This window comes from Tachyglossus aculeatus, chromosome 10 (assembly GCF_015852505.1).
Source record: "Tachyglossus aculeatus isolate mTacAcu1 chromosome 10, mTacAcu1.pri, whole genome shotgun sequence".
Taxonomy (NCBI): Eukaryota; Metazoa; Chordata; class Mammalia; order Monotremata; family Tachyglossidae; genus Tachyglossus; species Tachyglossus aculeatus.
Window position 1 is genome coordinate 36,322,358 of NC_052075.1, and position 17,642 is coordinate 36,339,999.

At 42.2% G+C, this 17,642-nt stretch overlaps 1 protein-coding gene across 1 annotated transcript in view; it reads right to left on the minus strand.

Annotated features, from left to right (window-relative positions):
* Positions 1–17,642, minus strand: part of ASZ1 (ankyrin repeat, SAM and basic leucine zipper domain containing 1) — a 74,952-nt gene that overhangs the window by 17,871 nt on the left and 39,439 nt on the right. The window contains exons 5-9 of the mRNA XM_038753240.1: positions 12,373–12,484; positions 10,913–11,047; positions 6,794–6,918; positions 4,719–4,794; positions 4,236–4,292 (exon numbers count right to left, since the gene is read on the minus strand). Coding sequence (XP_038609168.1) covers positions 4,236–4,292; positions 4,719–4,794; positions 6,794–6,918; positions 10,913–11,047; positions 12,373–12,484 — 505 coding nt within the window. The remainder of the gene's footprint in view (positions 1–4,235; positions 4,293–4,718; positions 4,795–6,793; positions 6,919–10,912; positions 11,048–12,372; positions 12,485–17,642) is intronic.

Below are 17,642 nucleotides of genomic sequence, written 5' to 3' on the forward strand. Positions count from 1 at the left end.
GGTGAGGGGTTAAGTATCTGCAGAATATGCAATTATTTATTGGCAATTGTCACAGAGAAGTCAGAACGAAGAATCTCTGTTGCTAGAGCGGGTATGATATGACACACTAAAAATGACTACTCCATATGGACTATTCAGTTATATTTATTGAGCGCTTACTGTGTGCACAGCACTGTACTAAGTGCTTGGGAAGTACAATTCAGCAACAAATAGAGACAATCCCTGTCCACAAAGGGCTCACAGTCTAGAAGGAGGGAAACTAGGCTTTACAGGATTCACCCTTTATTATTATTAGTGATATTTATTTTTACTTATTTACATTAAATATGTAAATATCTATGTAATATTAGTAATAATAACAGTATTTGTTATTGTTAAAGCACTGTGCAAAGCACACAGTAAGCGCTCAATAAATAATCCCCCCCCCACCATGACCTGGTTACCTACTTTATTGAAAAAAATTGAAACTGTCAGGTGTGACCTTCTAGACTGTGAACCCGTTGTTGGGTAGGGACTCACATCTCACGTCTCTATATGTTGCTGACTTGCACTTCCCAAGTGCTTAGTACAGTGTTCTGCACACAGTAAGCGCTCAATAAATACGATTGAATGAATGAATGATCTCCCTAAAATCTCCCCTGCTCTTCTCCAATCCCTCCCTCCTTCTGCCCCTTCTTCAACTCTCCCATCCTTCCCAGCAGTATCTCAAGAGGGCATTTTCTGCCTTCTTTCACAATCCACCTCCACACTTTCACATCCAACCCCATCCCTCTGCACCTTATCAAAACTCTTGCCCCCTCACTTCTTCTGTCCCTACCAGCCATCTTCGACTGTTTGCTCTCCAATGGCTCCTTCTCCACTGTTTTCAAACATGCTCATAGCTCCCTCTATCCTAAAACAAACCTCCCTTGACCCCAGGGCTCCCTCCAGTTAATAGCCCCATCTCTCTCTTACCATTTATCTCTAAAATCCTTAAGCAGGTTGTCTACATCTGCTGTCTTAATTTCCTCTCCTCCAATTTCCTCCTTGACCCTCTCCAATCTGACTTCCACCCCCTTCACTCCACAGAAACCACCCTCTCAAAGGTAACAAATGATCTCCTCCTTCTTAAGTCCAAAGGCCTCTACTCTATCCTAATCAATCAATCAATCATATTTATTGAGCGCTTACTGTGTGCAGAGCACTGTACTAAGCGCTTGGGAAGTACAAGTCGGCAACACATAGAGACAGTCCCTACCCAACAGCGGGCTCACAGTCTAGAAGGGGGAGACAGAGAACAAAACCAAACATACTAACAAAATAAAATAAATAGAATAGATATGTACAAGTAAGATAAATAAATAGAGTAATAAATATATACAAACATATATACATATATACAGGTGCCTAATCCACCTCAAACTCTCAGCTACCATCATTCATTCATTCAATTGTATTTATTGAGCACTGACTGTGTGCAGAACACTGTACTAAGTCCTTGGGTGAGTAAGATGCAATAATAAATAGACACATTCACATTCCCTGACCACAAGGAGCTTAAAGTCTAGACCGGGGGAGACAGATCTAATATAAATATTACAGATTGTACATAAATGCTGTGGGGCTGAGGGTAATGACCACTGGAAGCAAGTCAGGGTGACGCAGAAGGGAGTGGGAGAAGAGGAAAGGGGGGCTTAGTCAGGGAAGGCCTTTTGGAGGAAATGTGCCCTCAACAGGCTTTGAAGTGGGGGAGAGTGATTGTCTTTCAGATTTGAGGAGGGAGGGCGTCCCAGGAAGAGGTAGGATGTGGGAGAGGGGTCGGCAGCGAGATAGACAAGACTGAATATTTATTTTATTTTGTTAGTATGTTTGGTTTTGTTCTCTGTCTCCCACTTTTAGACTGTGAGCCCACTGTTGGGTAGGGACTTTCTCTATATGTTGCCAATCTGTACTTCCCAAGCGCTTAGTACAGTGCTCTGCACACAGTAAGCGCTCAATAAATATGATTGATGATGATGATGAAGCACAGTGAGAAGGCTAGCATTAGAGGAGTGAAGTGTGTGGGCTGGGTTGTGCTAGCTGCTCTCCTACTCCAACTCAGCCTGAACATTTCACTCCTCTAATCCCAGCTTTTACTCACTGCACCTCCATCTCGGGCATCTCACTGCTGACCTCTCACCCAAATCCTGCTTCTGGCCTGGAATGCCCTCCCTTTCCATATCCAACAGATGATTACTCTCCCCACCTTCAAGGCCTTATTGAAGACACACCTACAAGAGGCCTTCTCTGACCAAGCCCTCATTTCCTCTTTTTCCACTGTCTTTTGCATCTCCCTGACTTGTTCCCTTTATTCCCGACCCCCATCCCCATCCCTCCAGCACTTATGTACACATCCATAATTTATTTATATTAATGTCTGCTTCCCCCTGTAGATTCTTAGTGCGCTTTGGGCAGGGAATATGTCTGTTATTTTAGGGAAGCAACATGGCTTAGTGGAAAGAGCACGTGCTTGGGAGTCAGAGGTCGTGGGTTCAAATCCCGTTCTGCCATTTATCAACTGTGTGACTTTGGGCAAGTCACTTAACTTCTCTGTGCCTCAGTTACCTCATCTGTGAAATGGGGATTAAGACTGTGAGCCCCACGTGGGACAACCTGATTACTTTGTATCTCCCCCAGCGGTTAGAACAGTGCTTGGCACATAGTAAGCACTTAACAAATACCATCATTATTATCATTATTATTATTCTTGTATTGCACTCTCCCAAGCACTTAGTATGATGCCCTGTACACAGTACGCCCTCAAGCAATCAATCATATTTATTTAGCATTTATCATGTGCAGAGCACTATACTAAGCACTTGGGAGAGTACAATATCACAGAATTAGCAGACATGTTCAACTTATTGATTGACACACAAAATTAACACAGGCTTCAACTTTTCCTCTTCACTTCTACTCCTCACACTGACCTGCTAATGGGAGGCTCTGGCTTTTGCATATAAGGAAATGGTCATTTTTAAAATAACTTATCTTTAAAATTCCCTATGTCCTTCATGGCTTTATCCTTTATACTTTTTTGACAATTGATTATCAAAACCTTTAAGTGACAACATAATCAATATCTATGAAAAAGTTCCTCAAATCCTTTATACTTTTTTGACAATTGATTAGCAAAACCTTTAAGCGACAACATAATCAATATCTACGAAAAAGTTCCTCAAATCCTTTATACTTTTTTGACAATTGATTAGCAAAACCTTTAAGTGACAACATAATCAATATCTACGAAAAAGTTCCTCAAATCCTTTATACTTTTTTGACAATTGATTATCAAAACCTTTAAGTGACAACATAATCAATACCTATGAAAAAGTTCCTCAAATCCCTATCCAATCACATATTCAAATCCCACCTTATTAGGTAGATATACTAAGCCCAGAGAAGACACACGGGTATACACAGAGTTTTAGAAATTTCCCATTTTGGATTAACAATTGTGGTATGTGTTAAGCGCTTACAATGTGCTAAGCAGGCTGAAATCTCAGCAAATCCCCATCTCCCACAGGACTCTAAGTCTAAAGCAGAGGGATAACAGATATTTCATTCCTATTTTACAGATAAGGAAATTCAGGCCCAGGGAAGTTAAATTACTTGCCCAAGGTCACTCAGCAGGCAAGTGTAGTATCTGGGATTAATAATAATAATGATGATGGTATTTATTAAGCACTTACTATGTGCAAAGCACTGTTCTAAGCGCTGTGGAGGTTACAGGTTGTCCCACGGGGGCTCACAGTCTTAATCCCCATTTTACAGATGAGGTAACCGAGGCACAGAGATGTTAAGTGACTTGCCCAAAGTCACACAGCTGAAAATTGGCAGAGCCAGGGTTTGAACCCATGACCTCTGACTCCAAAGCCCGGGCTCTTTTCCACTGAGCCACACTGCTTCTCTAGAACCCAAGTCCTGACTCCCAACCCTGCGCTCTTTCCACTAGGCCATACTATGTCTCAGTTCCACCTCAGACCACCACCACTGCTAATTGAGATCCTTTCTTTGGTTTCCAAAAATATAATAACCATGATAGCATAATTCTAACTTTTTGAGACTGTTACTTTGGGTCTGGAAGAGTTTGGGCATATTCATCTATCATGACAACATGGGCCAACTCTATTCTAGCATTTTAAAATGGAACAATTGAAGCACCTATCCAAATCGAGCAAATCAAAAATTGTAGAGTTTTCAAAAGAGTCACTAACCTTTGTAAAGTCATCTTTTCTCAAAGTCAAAAGCTGTCTTAAAGTTATATCCCTTTCCTGAAAAAAGGAAAAATGTCATTTTTATAGTCATTGGTTAAAGGAAAAAAGATCAGTCTAAATTGTCAATATACCTCTACAAAAGACATGCGAGTTCACAAATATACCTACTAAACACACACCAATTGGAAAATTATATTCTAAACTTTATCCTAATATTTTAATCTACATCTACATACACAAACCAGAATATAACTAAACAATAAAACTCTCTAAAGGTATTCATTTTTCCCTTTTCAAACCCTAGGCTGTACACCTAGCAGTTGGAAATTGTGAATAAAAATCTACTTTGCATTCTAATCAAAAAAATTTAACTGCTGTAAAGGTGTTAAAACTAGCAGAATTTGGACTATAAACTATTCTATCTTTAGAAGTAGTCCACTTACTCTAAAACGCTTTTTTAAAAATCATTCCATGAGATCTTACCTTTAGTAAATCTGCCAAATGTTCAAGTTCAAGACCGTGCAAAAATATCTCCAGATCGCCAAAAGCAGAATATGAACTATGCACGACATCAGTGTCATTGTGAGGATGAAACAAAAAGACATAGGAGTTATTAGCTGAATAGAACAAGGAGGGATACATGCTATTTTGTGGACCAGCCCACTTTCGCCTTACTCTGGGCATCCTCATTTATTCAGGAACGTGGGAGGGAAAAGTGCTGAGGGTTTGAGATTGTTGGGAATTGTAGGTCCAGTCACAATTACAAAATGGGTCTACTAGCCCTGAATGCAACAGGAAAGGCAATCACCTGCAATGCATAGATCTGGTGCCATGCTATACCCATTCTCAAATTTCACATAGACACCATCATCATCATCATCAATCGTATTTATTGAGCGCTTACTGTGTGCAGAGCACTGTACTACGCGCTTGGGAAGTACAAATTGGCAACATATAGAGACAGTCCCTACCCAACAGTGGGCTCACAGTCTAAAAGGTGGAGGACACCAAGGACTTAGGGGAATTCTCTGGTGAGCAGACATATACCTTAACTCTCAATTTTTAAAATTTACCTGTACACTTGAAGTAACACGATGTGTTTCACATTTAGGCAGAGTCTTTGTTTATTGAACAATTTGAATAAACCCTATTTAAAGCTCTCGTATCTGGTGTGCAGGCAATATTTGCTTGAACGTGTACAAATCAATAACATTAAAAAGATGAGACAAGGAAAACCAGGACTAAGGGTAACGGGAATATTGCATTTCAAAACAACTCCATTATATGGACAGAGGAGGGGGTGGATCTGGAGGTGGGGTGGAATGGTGGGGTGTGTGCACACATGCGTGTATATATGTAAGACCTTTCTGTTTGAACGCACATTTGGTTCCTGAAACCTGCATCATATGTCGGAATTTAAACTGGAACAAACTTATTTTTTTATCAATATTGTTCTGTATCACACACTAGGGCGCTTCTCCCGCCCCGCTCCTCCAGAGCTGGCTAGTCTGGCCTGGCTGCTGTGGCTGTGATGGTCCTAGTAGGAGGGGATTTAGGAAGGATGCAGTGCTGCAGCTGGGGAAGGGCCTGACTGAGCCATGAAACAAGTAGCACTGTACAGTAAAAACAAAACAATCTGCACTGGATGTGGGAGGTGGGGGAGTATGAAGGTGAGGAGAGGCAGATTTAGAGGGATAACGGGACAGGGTGCAAGGTAGCCATGGGGGTAATGGGGAAATGATTTGGAGTCCAGGAAGTGCTGGACTCTAAGCATTAATGCCTGTCTCCCTTCCCAGGCTGTAGGCTCGTTATGGGCAGGGAACGTGTCTATCAACCCTTTTGTATTTGCTTCGTACCATGACCAAAGTATTCTACTTTCCTAAGTGCTTAGTACCGTGCTTTGCATACAGTAAACGCTCAATAAGTGTAACTGACTGATTCATTGATTGTAGGCAGTAGATGGAGGTAGTACCATAAAGGAGACTAGTGTTGTAAGGTCAAAATTCACGTGCTGCAAAATGAAATGATGTCACCTTAGCAACATCTTAAGAGTTGTTCATCGTAACTCAAAAGGCTGTGAGGCCTGCTTGTGTACGAACATAAGCAATGGTTTCATGATTTGAAGTGAGTTAAGCACCACGGTGGACACGTTTAAAGCAGCAAAAATTCTGAGATTTCAATCCACCAATCTTATTCACTTCAATTACTGCATGCTGAGCACTGTACTAAGCATTTGGGAAAGTACAAAATAACAGAGTTGGTAGTCACCTTCCCTGACCACACAGAGCTTACAGTCTAGAGGGGGAGACAGGTGATAATATAAATTAAATTATGGATAGAGATGTAAGTGCTGTGTAGCTGAAGGAGGGATGAATAAAGAGTGCAAAGCCAAGAGAAAGGGCAACGCAGAAGGGAGTGGGAAATTTGTACATATTTGAGCTATATACTTCTGAAAATTTCAAATGAGGCCTCAAATAGGCTGCATATTCCAGAGATGCACATTATATGTTTATTCACAGTTAAAAATATTTATAAACTAGGACTGCATTATACATTACCTAAATCCATGATCTCTGCCTTTTTCAGAGTCTGTTATCAAAAATTTGCAAATAGTCTCTTCTTTAGTTATATTTTGGAATTTCCCATGCAAAGGATTCAAGGTCAAAGAGAGCATATTGAAAAGCTGGAAATATAAAAATAAAATGTATAAATTTATATTTGCATATGTATACATTAAAGAAGCCATTCTAATTCAATTCACACTGAATTTATAGTCCAAAGAGGAGGGGGAATCCCATTATCCTTCTAGCCCCCCATACTGCCTTCACTGTTGCTGTAAAATGAGATTTATTATACAGTGTGCATATTAAGTGTCTTTGCTCACGGCTCTGAAACTTTAACAATGAAGTTATTGTGATGGTTTTGGTTACCTGTACATCATTAAAACAAGCTAATTTTAAGTGGAGTATTAAAAGCAATAAAACAGTTTTCACACGTGGACTGTTCTCTCATTATCTTCCCTGATGACCACACTGAGGATGTTTGGTGGAGCCTTATATGGCTAACCCTATTTTTCACTGGTCCACACTTTTTAAGGTTTCACCCACTTGAACGTAAATGGTGTCTTGGTAGCCTCTGGTTTTGCCAAGCCGCAGGGACTTTCAGAAACTGAAACCCCATGTGGTTGGCAAGGGAAATCTTTACACGATGAATGAGAGGCAATCCTTTTCCTCAAGAAGCTCACAATCCAGGGAGGATGGACATCGAAACAGCTAAATGAGTGCTGGGAGGCAAGCAATCAATGCCATTTATTGAGCGCTTACTGTGTATAGAGAGCACTGTATTAAGCAATCAATTGAATTTATTGAACACTTACCATACACAGAGCACTGTTCTAAGCACTTGGGAGAATCCAACAATATAAAAGGCACATTCCCTGCTCACAAGGAGCTTACAGTCTAAAGGGGGAGACAGACAATGGTCTCTCCGCCTTCCTCTGGTCCAGGAAACGGCAAAATTCCCAGTGTTCTACCAAGTCTGCACTTCTCTTTCACTTGTCCTCCATCCTTGCAGCACTTTGGGGAAGGAAGCAATTTAGGTCATGGAACCTGGAGGCAAGTGGCTTCAGCCCCCTCCCTTCCCCCGACATCTTCACCAACCCTCTGCTCATGTATAGGTGGGTATGGCTTCAGCATTTGGGAGGAAGTATCTGGATAGTGGCCCCAATGGGTTGGGGTGGTGGGGGGAGGAGAGAGGGAGGGAGGGAGAGAGGGAGAGAGGGAGAGAGGGAGAGAGGGAGAGAGAGAGAGAGAGAGAGAGAGAGAGAGAGAGAGAGAGAGAGAGAGAGAGAGAGAGAGAGAGAGAGAGAGAGAGAGAGAGCTTGCGTGCAAGCAGTTGGGGAGAATGCATTCATGTTGAGAGAATGTTTAGTGATTCAGAGAACTTAAAGGGACAAAAAGAGGTCTTTCCTCCCCCATCACCTCTCCCACCTTCCAAAACCCCAACCACCCCAAGCACTTGGTGACACTTTCACTTTTATATGCATACAGAAGGATGGAGAGAGGAGTCTGCAAGCATAATATTAAGTGTGCTATTTGTTAAGGACTTACTATGTGCCTAGCACTGTACTAAGTGCCAGGGTGGAAATGATACAATCAGAAACGATACAGTCTCTGTCTTGCATGTGCTCACAGCCTAAGATGGAGGGAGATCAGGTATTTTAAACCCACTTTACAGATGAACAAATTGAGGCACAGAGATGTGAAGTGACTAGTCCAAAGTCAAAGCAGAGGGAAGAGACAGGAGCTCTCCAGATCTCCTGTCTCCCAGAGTTTTATGCTCTATCGACTAGGCCACACTTCTTCTCTCTGTGTGCCCATGCATACCCATAGCCTATGAACACAACTCCCATTTATGGGAATGAATCCCATTTCGGGGGAATCTAATGCTTCCGTGATCCAAGGTAGAGTATGCTGGAACTGCTTTTCTTTGAAATAACGTTCTTCTACCTAGGCCAAAATGTTCTGAACAAATCGTGAAGATTCAGCTCAAGTCTCCCTTCTGTAACTGATGTCTCACAATGTCTCTTGCTCCTCAGATACTCCTCAACTGTCAGGCTGGAAGTATTTTTCAAGCAGCAACTAATCAAACAATAAGCCCCTTGAAGTAATTACCCCAATGAAACTATAGCTTGTTCATCTGAATTCTTCAAATTTAGGAGACAGGCTGAAAGTTTTCAGCAATGCCAGCAATTTGCTAATGTAATCCCAGTATGCTGAAGCAGTTGACAGCGCTTGGCAGAGAGCCCTGTGCAAGCTGGACTTGAGGGCTCAATGCTGGCCTCGCCCAAGCCCAGCCAGGCCAAAGTTTGCAGGGGGTACTTTGAGGCATCCCCTGGGAGATGGTTTTGGCTTTTGGCTTTATCTCTTGCAGAACTCGGGTCAAAATTCAAAACGTCATTTAAAATACCATTCTTCTTCTCCCTCTCTCCCTCCCTCTGTCTCTCAGCTTGGTTCTCCAGCTGCCGGGAGAAGGTCGAGCGGGCTGGAAGCAAATTCACCTTTGGTGAATTGGCCTGGGAAGAAGCACTGCCCTGTCCTTGCTAGCCCAACCCTCTCCATTTCCTCTATGGTGCCTGTGCTGGCTATTTCATCCCCCGTTCACGCTCTTCTCTTCTGGATCTGCAGTTATAACTCGGGTTTTGGCAGCTCCGTGAGGAGGCCCTCCTTGCTAGGCCTCTGTGCCCCAGCTCTTTCTGGGCCTTGTAGTTCTCCCTTTCAGGGGCAGAAAGTTCAGGGGCCAGCGACCAGGTGAACTGAGAGGATGGCAGTGGGTGTGACAGAGAAAGAGAAGCGGGATCAGGGTAATGATAACTGTTGTATTTGTGAAACATTTACTATGCCCTTATATGCTGGGATAGATTCAATATAATCAGGTATTGGGATTGGAGGAGACAAACTAGGAGGGAGTTAAAGGGAAGGCAGAAAAGATTTAATACTCTACCTTGCCCCGATTTTCCTCCTCAGCTACCTCCACTGCTTACTATTTCCTGTTCTGCCCTATTTATTCTCACTTCATTGACTCTGTTGCTGTATGTGTGTGTCTGGGGGTGTGGGGGGGAAGTGGTCACTGAAGGTCTGCAGTGGTAGCAGGATTTCTCTTGCTGAAGCTGTAGGGGGAAAAAAAGAGCTAAGTGGGGTTGCTGGAAGACTGGTGGCAGGGGTAAAATCTGGGATACAGCTAGCCTTGGAATGCCAGTCGGGGAGGAAGGAAGGTACAGGGCACACTGGAGGATAAATGAAGGTTGGGGGGGTGGGAGGAAGGGGTGGCCAGCTTTCTTTATGCGGCTCGATTGCAAAGGAGTGGTAGGTATGAATTTGAAGGCTCCTAAGGCAGAAGAGCAGAAGAAGGCAATGGTAAACATCTTCCATATTTTTACCAAGGAAACTGCAGACTGCAGATGGAGGTGGGGCATTCTGAGAGAGATGCATCCAAGGGTCGCTGTGGGTTGGAAATGACTCGACGGCACAAGAAAACACAAGGCAGCAGACATTAATCCTCTCCTGGGTAATTTATGGGAGACTGCCTAAATATGGCGGGGTTTGGTGGTTCCTGCCTGAACCGGTCACATAAAGGTTGAGGCACACATACAGCCCAGCTCATACAAGCTCCTTGCAGCCTGATCCCTCTCACCTACAGAATGTGTGTGCAGAAAAAGCTACAGAAGATGGTATGGATATTGCTGAGTAGTGCAACTTGGGGAATAACAAAGGAGTCTCTCAACCCCAGTGGGACATTAAAAAGATGAGAAGGTAGAGGGCTGCTGAGTTCTGTGCTTGAACAGATCTGGGGCAAGGGGTGGGAGGGTGGGAGGGAAAGGTTGAAGAATGGGAAAAAACAAGACATTCTATCACTTTACAATCTAAAATTCTGCAAAACACACATCCCTCCACGATAAACATCAAATTCCACAAGTAGAAAACTCATGTATGAGGTTCCTGATTCTTTTGAGGAGGGGAAACCCACACTAGTACTAAACAAGACTATTTAATTTACTTCATTTATGAAACCTCATAAAATGGCTGAGTTAACTAAAACATTTTACAGATGCTAATTTCATGTACCAAAACACTCTCCCACCCCTCTCAGAAAGTTAGGCCCGTTGGAAGGAATCATACCTCTGGGTGTTTATTTCTTTTAGCAATCTCTGCTGGTGTCTTTCCATCTCGGGTTTGCAGAGTTTTATCAGCTCCAAGTTCAAGCAACTTCAAAACTGTAGGTTTATGACCATGACGAGCTGCCCATGCAAGAGCCTGTATAAAACATTATTTTATTTGGTAAGCAAAAAACAGCTTAAAAGGACTAAAAAAAGAAAGATTTTCAGCTACAGTAATTGGGACAATGTAATGAGTCAACTATGTAGTCATTTTATACCTTAGTGTACCTCGAGCTCTCTCGCAGTCTACCCTCTGCTCATGTCCTCCCTTCTGCCTCTGTTTATTGTTATATTGTGCTCGCCCAAGCATTTAGTACAGCCCTTTGCACACAGTGCTCAGTAAATGTTTGAATGAATGAACTCCTTTCCCTTCATCTCCAACAGATTACCTCTCTCCCCATCTTCAAAGCTTACTAAAATCACACCTCCTCCAAGAGGCCTTCCCTGATTAACCTCTCATTTCCCCACCCTATTCATCCTATCTTCTGCACCATCTATGCACTTGGGTCTGTACCAATTAATAACCTCTCTCTTCCCCACCCTATTCTCCCTTCTTCCTGTGCCACCTCAGCATTTGGGTCTGTACTCTCTAAGCACTTTGACACTCACACAGCACTTACGTATATACCTTTAGATTCTTCTGCTTCCCCTAACCATAAGTTTAATTCTGCCTCCTCTACTAAACTGCAGACTCTTTGAGGGCAGGGCTATCATCTTCCAACTTTTACTGTACTCTCTTAAACACTTAGTACAGTGCTCTGCACATAGTAACCACTCGATAAATCCCATTGACTCATACCTATAATGAAAATATTCCTAAAATAAGGTTATTTCTCAAGTATTAGCCACAAAGACAGTGGCATCCATACTTCACAATAAAAATGTCACAAAATATTGAGCAACTTTGGGACCACGCATCCTGTTTACACTAGTCTGGGATACAAGCTTTTGCTGGTTGGGGGAATGTTCTGACGATATAAGTCTGTCTGGAAAGTGATGGGATACTAGGAGAAACCGTTGTGACCATGTGCATGGTGTTGGTCAAGACGGAAATAGTATACAGAGGGGTTCTCTGAGAATGTAACCCCTGCATTGTAAGAAAACTGATGGTAATTCATTTAATGTCTTTACTTCAAAGTGCGAGACTGTCTCCTGTCAAGTATTTTTTCATATTTCAGTCGGCCTACAGCAAGAAACAGGTTGCCCTGTGGAGAGCCACACTGAGCAAATCTGTCATTTCCTTTTGATCTCTACTGCCATTTCCACATTTCCACATTTCCAGGAAGGTTCCTCAACTAGACCTCTTCTGCCTCTAACCACTCATTTTTATCAGCTCTCGAGTCATGGGGATAGAAATTAGTACATGAACTCAACTTTGTGAAAGCAGAAATATTTACTATTGCAAAGTAAACTGGAACTTACTGTATACCCGTTATCGTCTTGGGAATTTATCTCTGCTCCGTGCCCAACAAGGAGAGCCACCAGCTGAGAATGACCTTCTCGAGCTGCATACATCAGTGGAGTCATGAGTTTCCTGAAGGGGGGAAAAAAAACCCAAAACACTTTTGATGGGATGGTAATTACTGCTTTTGGTAGCAACTCCTTGTTTTCAATTATTCAAGCTTCTGCATTACTATCTATAGCATGGAAGAGTGGAAAAAAGTAGTACTTCCAGTAGTACATTTTAACATACAAAAATCTCCAGCAAGAGGATGAGATTTTACACTCTATTTCAATATATTGTACGATAAGTGTTTGTATAGCACCCTCTAGTGAAATATCATGTAGGTATTTGAGAAAAAGAACCCCGCTACAAAGCCTTTATCATGAAGAGCTCTATATCATTTTGACTCACCCAAAATACTGATAAAACGTTTTGAAACTTTATTTGCATTTTACAAAAACTGGCTCAAATGTTTTCATTACTTTACCTGGCACAAAAATATAAAATACACGTGAAAATTCAAGTAACTGAATAATCCAGTTTCACCTACCTGCAGCCTCTCTTTTTCCAGTAATCAAACCCCTCCACTGTGAGGCTGGAATAAGGTGGACTAGAAGAACTGAACACAATACTAGAATTGCTTCACAGAGATTGTGGACATATCTTTAAATTAAACATTTTAAGTTTTTTGTTTATATTACTGTCTATCTCCCCCTCTAGACTCTGAGTTCCTGGTAGGCAGGGAACATTTCTACTAACTCTGTTGAATCTTACCCTGCCAAGCACTTAGTATATTGCTCTGCACTCAAAAAAAATACCACTGATTGATTGACTGATTGCATCAACATTAGCCTGGCCTCTGGCCTCCCCCAATTTGAAAGAACCCAGGAAACTGGATCAGTTCTGTGAGCCTCTGATAAGCTCCCGGGGCCAGGTTTAACCCATCCTGGACGCCCTGCCCCTCAATCTGGCTAGATTTCCCAAGGGTTTGGTAAGATCACTTGGGGCAGAATGGGCCAAGGCAAAGGGCTCTCTTGCTGCATTCTTCTGTTTGCCAGAAAAATGCGAGTTTTTAAACAATTATCATTTTTTAATACTAATTCTTACTACCCTTCACTTGGAATCTGATAACACTGAACTACCCAAGTGGTTAGTACAGTGTTTGGCATAAAGTAAACGCTTAACGAATACCACCATCATTACTATTATATGTCACTTTTATCCAAAGTTTGTCACTTCAATTATAATTTTGGAAGCAATATTCACAAATCAAACTTTACTCAGGTTCAAACTTGGGAAAAATCCTAAAACTGTAAGTACACAGTTCTCAAATTTTGAAAAGTAGTCTAGTGTTAACGAGAGCTGGCAATGAATACAACAGGGGAATCTCCCTGCTTTCCATTGCAGATGAGATTCTAGCCAGAGTCCTTCTGAACCTCCTTCTGGAAAAGACAAACAGTGTTTCTGTGACTGGCCTCAGACCTAACTACAGCACAGCAGATTGACCTTTACTGAATGACAGATATGAGAAAGATATATCAATATCAGTGGCATTTATTGAGTGCTTACCGAGTGCAGAGCACTATACTAAGCACTTGGGAGAGGACAATACAGAGTTTGTAGACATGTTCCCTGTCGACAATGGGCTTACAGTCTAGGGGGGAGACTGATATTAACATAAATAAATCATTTAGCAATGCCAAGGTCTCTCTACTGTGTCCACTGATTTTACAAAAAGCATTTCACCCATGCAACAGTCCAGAGTTCTGGACATTTCTAAACAAATTTTGTCATCTTGAGAAATTCACCAAACTCAATCAGCTCCCCCGTGATCGAACGATAGCCCGAGTCAGAGTTGAAGGAGAGGTTCTATCGTTTCTCCTTCACTGTGGGAGTGAAGCCGGGCTGTGAGGTAACCCCAGTTCTGGTTAACCTGTTTGAAGCTGCCAAAGCCTGAAGATGCAACATAAAAATCACCAAACTGGCTTCAGAGCAGATTTCCAATCCACTGGGAAATTCTTCCTGCTCAGAAGGCTAAGAGCATCTTCAAAAGTCTATAAGGTAGTGGATCAGGAATTGTGGCAGGTGCGCGCGCGCACACACACACACACACACACAAAGACATGCAAATGATTATGAATCACACTAAAGAATCAGCACAGTGACAGGAAATGACGAAAAAAAGTTTGAAGGACAGTTAGGGGGAGGAGTGGGTAAAAATGAATAATCCCATTTTAGATAAGTCTAGCTTGAGGTGCTGGCAGGACATCCAAGTGGAGACATCCTTTAGGTAAACTTATTTACCAACCTACATCTGGGAAAAACTACGAAAGTTTTGATTACAAAACAACTTAATGCTGCCTCTGAATTGTGATACCGAAGAAGTGTATTGTCCGATGATCTCTACAAAGAGGTGGAAAGCAGAAGCAGAAAGGTCAACAATGGCTTTCGGCTGCCTGGAAGATGGCAGGATGACAATGGGACATCAAGCTTCCTATCAAGTTAAAGGTCTGTGCTGGAGTCTCTCCTCAGGAATGATGAGACACCTCAGTCCTGACAACCAGCACAAAGGATTACAGCCGATTACAGCCCTAGTGATTTGTGGAGTGCCATTTATGCTTTCTCTTCCTCAGCAGTTGTTTTCCCTTTGGGTCACGCAGTGCAATGAGATAGTAGGCAGACAAGAGTACAGCACAATCAAAGGGCCAACGAAGATTTTGGGTTTTGTTTTTTTTAATGTATAGGACTCATTTATGCGTTCACTGATTTGCCAATGATGTTATAGTACGTGGATCCAACAGGGGGTTGGGCTTGGCAGCCTATAATTTCTTTGTTGCCCATGTTAGCCAGCTATTTTTCAGGACATCTGCTTGGCCCGTCTGTGTCAGGAACCTTCAACACTGAAGTCACTTCCAATTCATCCTTAATTATTAGAATATTCTGCCCTTTCTTCCCCACTGCAAAACTACTTATTCCCCATTCCCTTGCCCACTGCCCCCACAGATTATTCCAGATATAATATTCCCTCCTGAAGCCTCCAGTGTTACTGCCTCTCCCATCTTGCCAACTACTCTGTGGATGAAACTGAAACTACCGTACATAACTGTCCTTAACACCCACTCCTCCAACTCCTTCAACATCAACTCTCTTACCTCTTTCCCTTCCCCACAGCACCTATATATATGTATATATGTTTGTACATATTTATTACTCTATTTATTTATTTATTTTACTTGTACATATCTATTCTATTTATTTTATTTTGTTAATATGTGTGGTTTTGTTCTCTGTCTCCCCCTTTTAGACTGTGAGCCCACTGTTGGGTAGGGACTGTCTCTATGTGTTGCCAACTTGTACTTCCCAAGCGCTTAGTACAGTGCTCTGCACACAGTAAGCGCTCAATAAATACGATTGATGATGATGATGATGATTTCCCAGGCATCTCTGAAAGGAGCTCTCCCGCTTGTTTTCAAAATCTACCCCTTCCCTTTGTACTTCCAACTCCATCCCTCCTCACTCAGTTCTGGATCCCCTTCTAGTCTCCATCTACACCCCCTCTCTTGGAAAACTCATTCGACCACATGGTGTCAACTATCATCTCTACGGATGATTCCCAAATCTACCTCTCCATCACTCGCCACTTAACCCGTCACTCCTCGTTTTGTTTATGGTATTGGTTAAGTGCTTATTATGTGTTCTCAGTGCTGGGGTAGAGACAAGTTAATCAGGTTGGACTACTGAATCAGCCTTCTTACTGACCTCCCAGCCTCTTTCCACTCCAGCCCATACCTTACTCTGCTGCCTGGATCATTACACTTAAAAATGTTCAGTCTATGACTCCCCACTCCTCAACAACCTCTAATGTTTTCCTGTTCCTCTCTGCCACAAACAGAAACCCAGCGCTTAGAAGAGGGATCATCTTCCTGGACAATCATTTTCAGTCTCTTTAAACAATTCTTATGACTGCCTCCCACGTCCTTAACTGAGTGTCCCTCAAGTCTTTTCTCACTTTACACTCACCCTCGCCCAAGCCAACTACTACCTCTATAGCAGATGAGTCCTAAATCTATCTCACTTGCCTTGAAGATTTCCCCTTCTCCACCCTGCTGCATTTCCTCCTGCCTCCAAAACACGTCTACATGGATGTCTTCTTGCCAGTACTCACCTCAATATGTCCCAAACTGAATTCCTCATTTTCCTTTTCAACTCCTCTCTTCCACCTAACTTTTCCATCACATTTGACATCACCACCATCCTCCCCATCTTTGAAGCCAACCACCTGGCATTATCCTGGGCTCTTCCTTCACTTTTAATGTCAAAATATAAGACAGTTAGGGGGAGGAGTGGGTAAAAATGAATAATCCCATTTTAGATAAGTCTAGCTTGAGGTGCTGGCAGGACATCCAAGTGGAGACATCCTTTAGGCAAATTTCAAAGTGAGACTGTGGTAAAACTGACAAACATAACCCCCAAGCAAAGTATACCATGGTTCTAGAGAACTTTTGGATTTCAGTGTTGCCCGAAATTCAATGAAATAAGGGCTATCACCATATGTGATAGGTGAGTTAAGAGAGTTAAGGAGATGGACCGGGAGTTGGTTTCTTCAGACAGAAAATGGCCAAGAAGCCGGATAAGGTAATGATAAATCCTCTGCATCCTCCTCCCCTGAGGTGAAACACAATCACTCACCTGTTCCAACATCCATTTTTGGGAGTACAATACAGTGAGGAAGCAAATGACCTTTCTTGAGGAGCTTACTGTCCTGGGAATATGTCCTCTACTACACTGAAAGGAATGCCAGTGTATTCTGTTGATGGGGAAAATAGCCCAAGGCTATTATATTTGCTCTGGCCTTCGATATCGATTTGTTAGTGGATTGATAAACCAGAGCCAGAAACAGCTTATAAATTACCTCATATTTTGGTTTAAACTACAGTATAATCCAGGCACTAAAAGTTTGGAGGCAGAAATGATCTCTATTGACTATGAACATCAGAATTTATTTTTTTTTCCTTCCTCTTAAACTACTTTACAAATGCTTACACACTGGCTAAAATCTAAACAGCACTATTCTTATCTGTATAGCTTTGGACACTTCCTGCGTCAATAGCGTTATATTCTTCGGAACTCTTTTGCATCAGCAGGCTTCCAGACACTCATCTGGCTTTCAGGAGTAAGTTAAAAACAATGATAGTTGTCTTTTGCTGAGGATACATCCAAAATATATAACATATAGGCAAAGTTATCT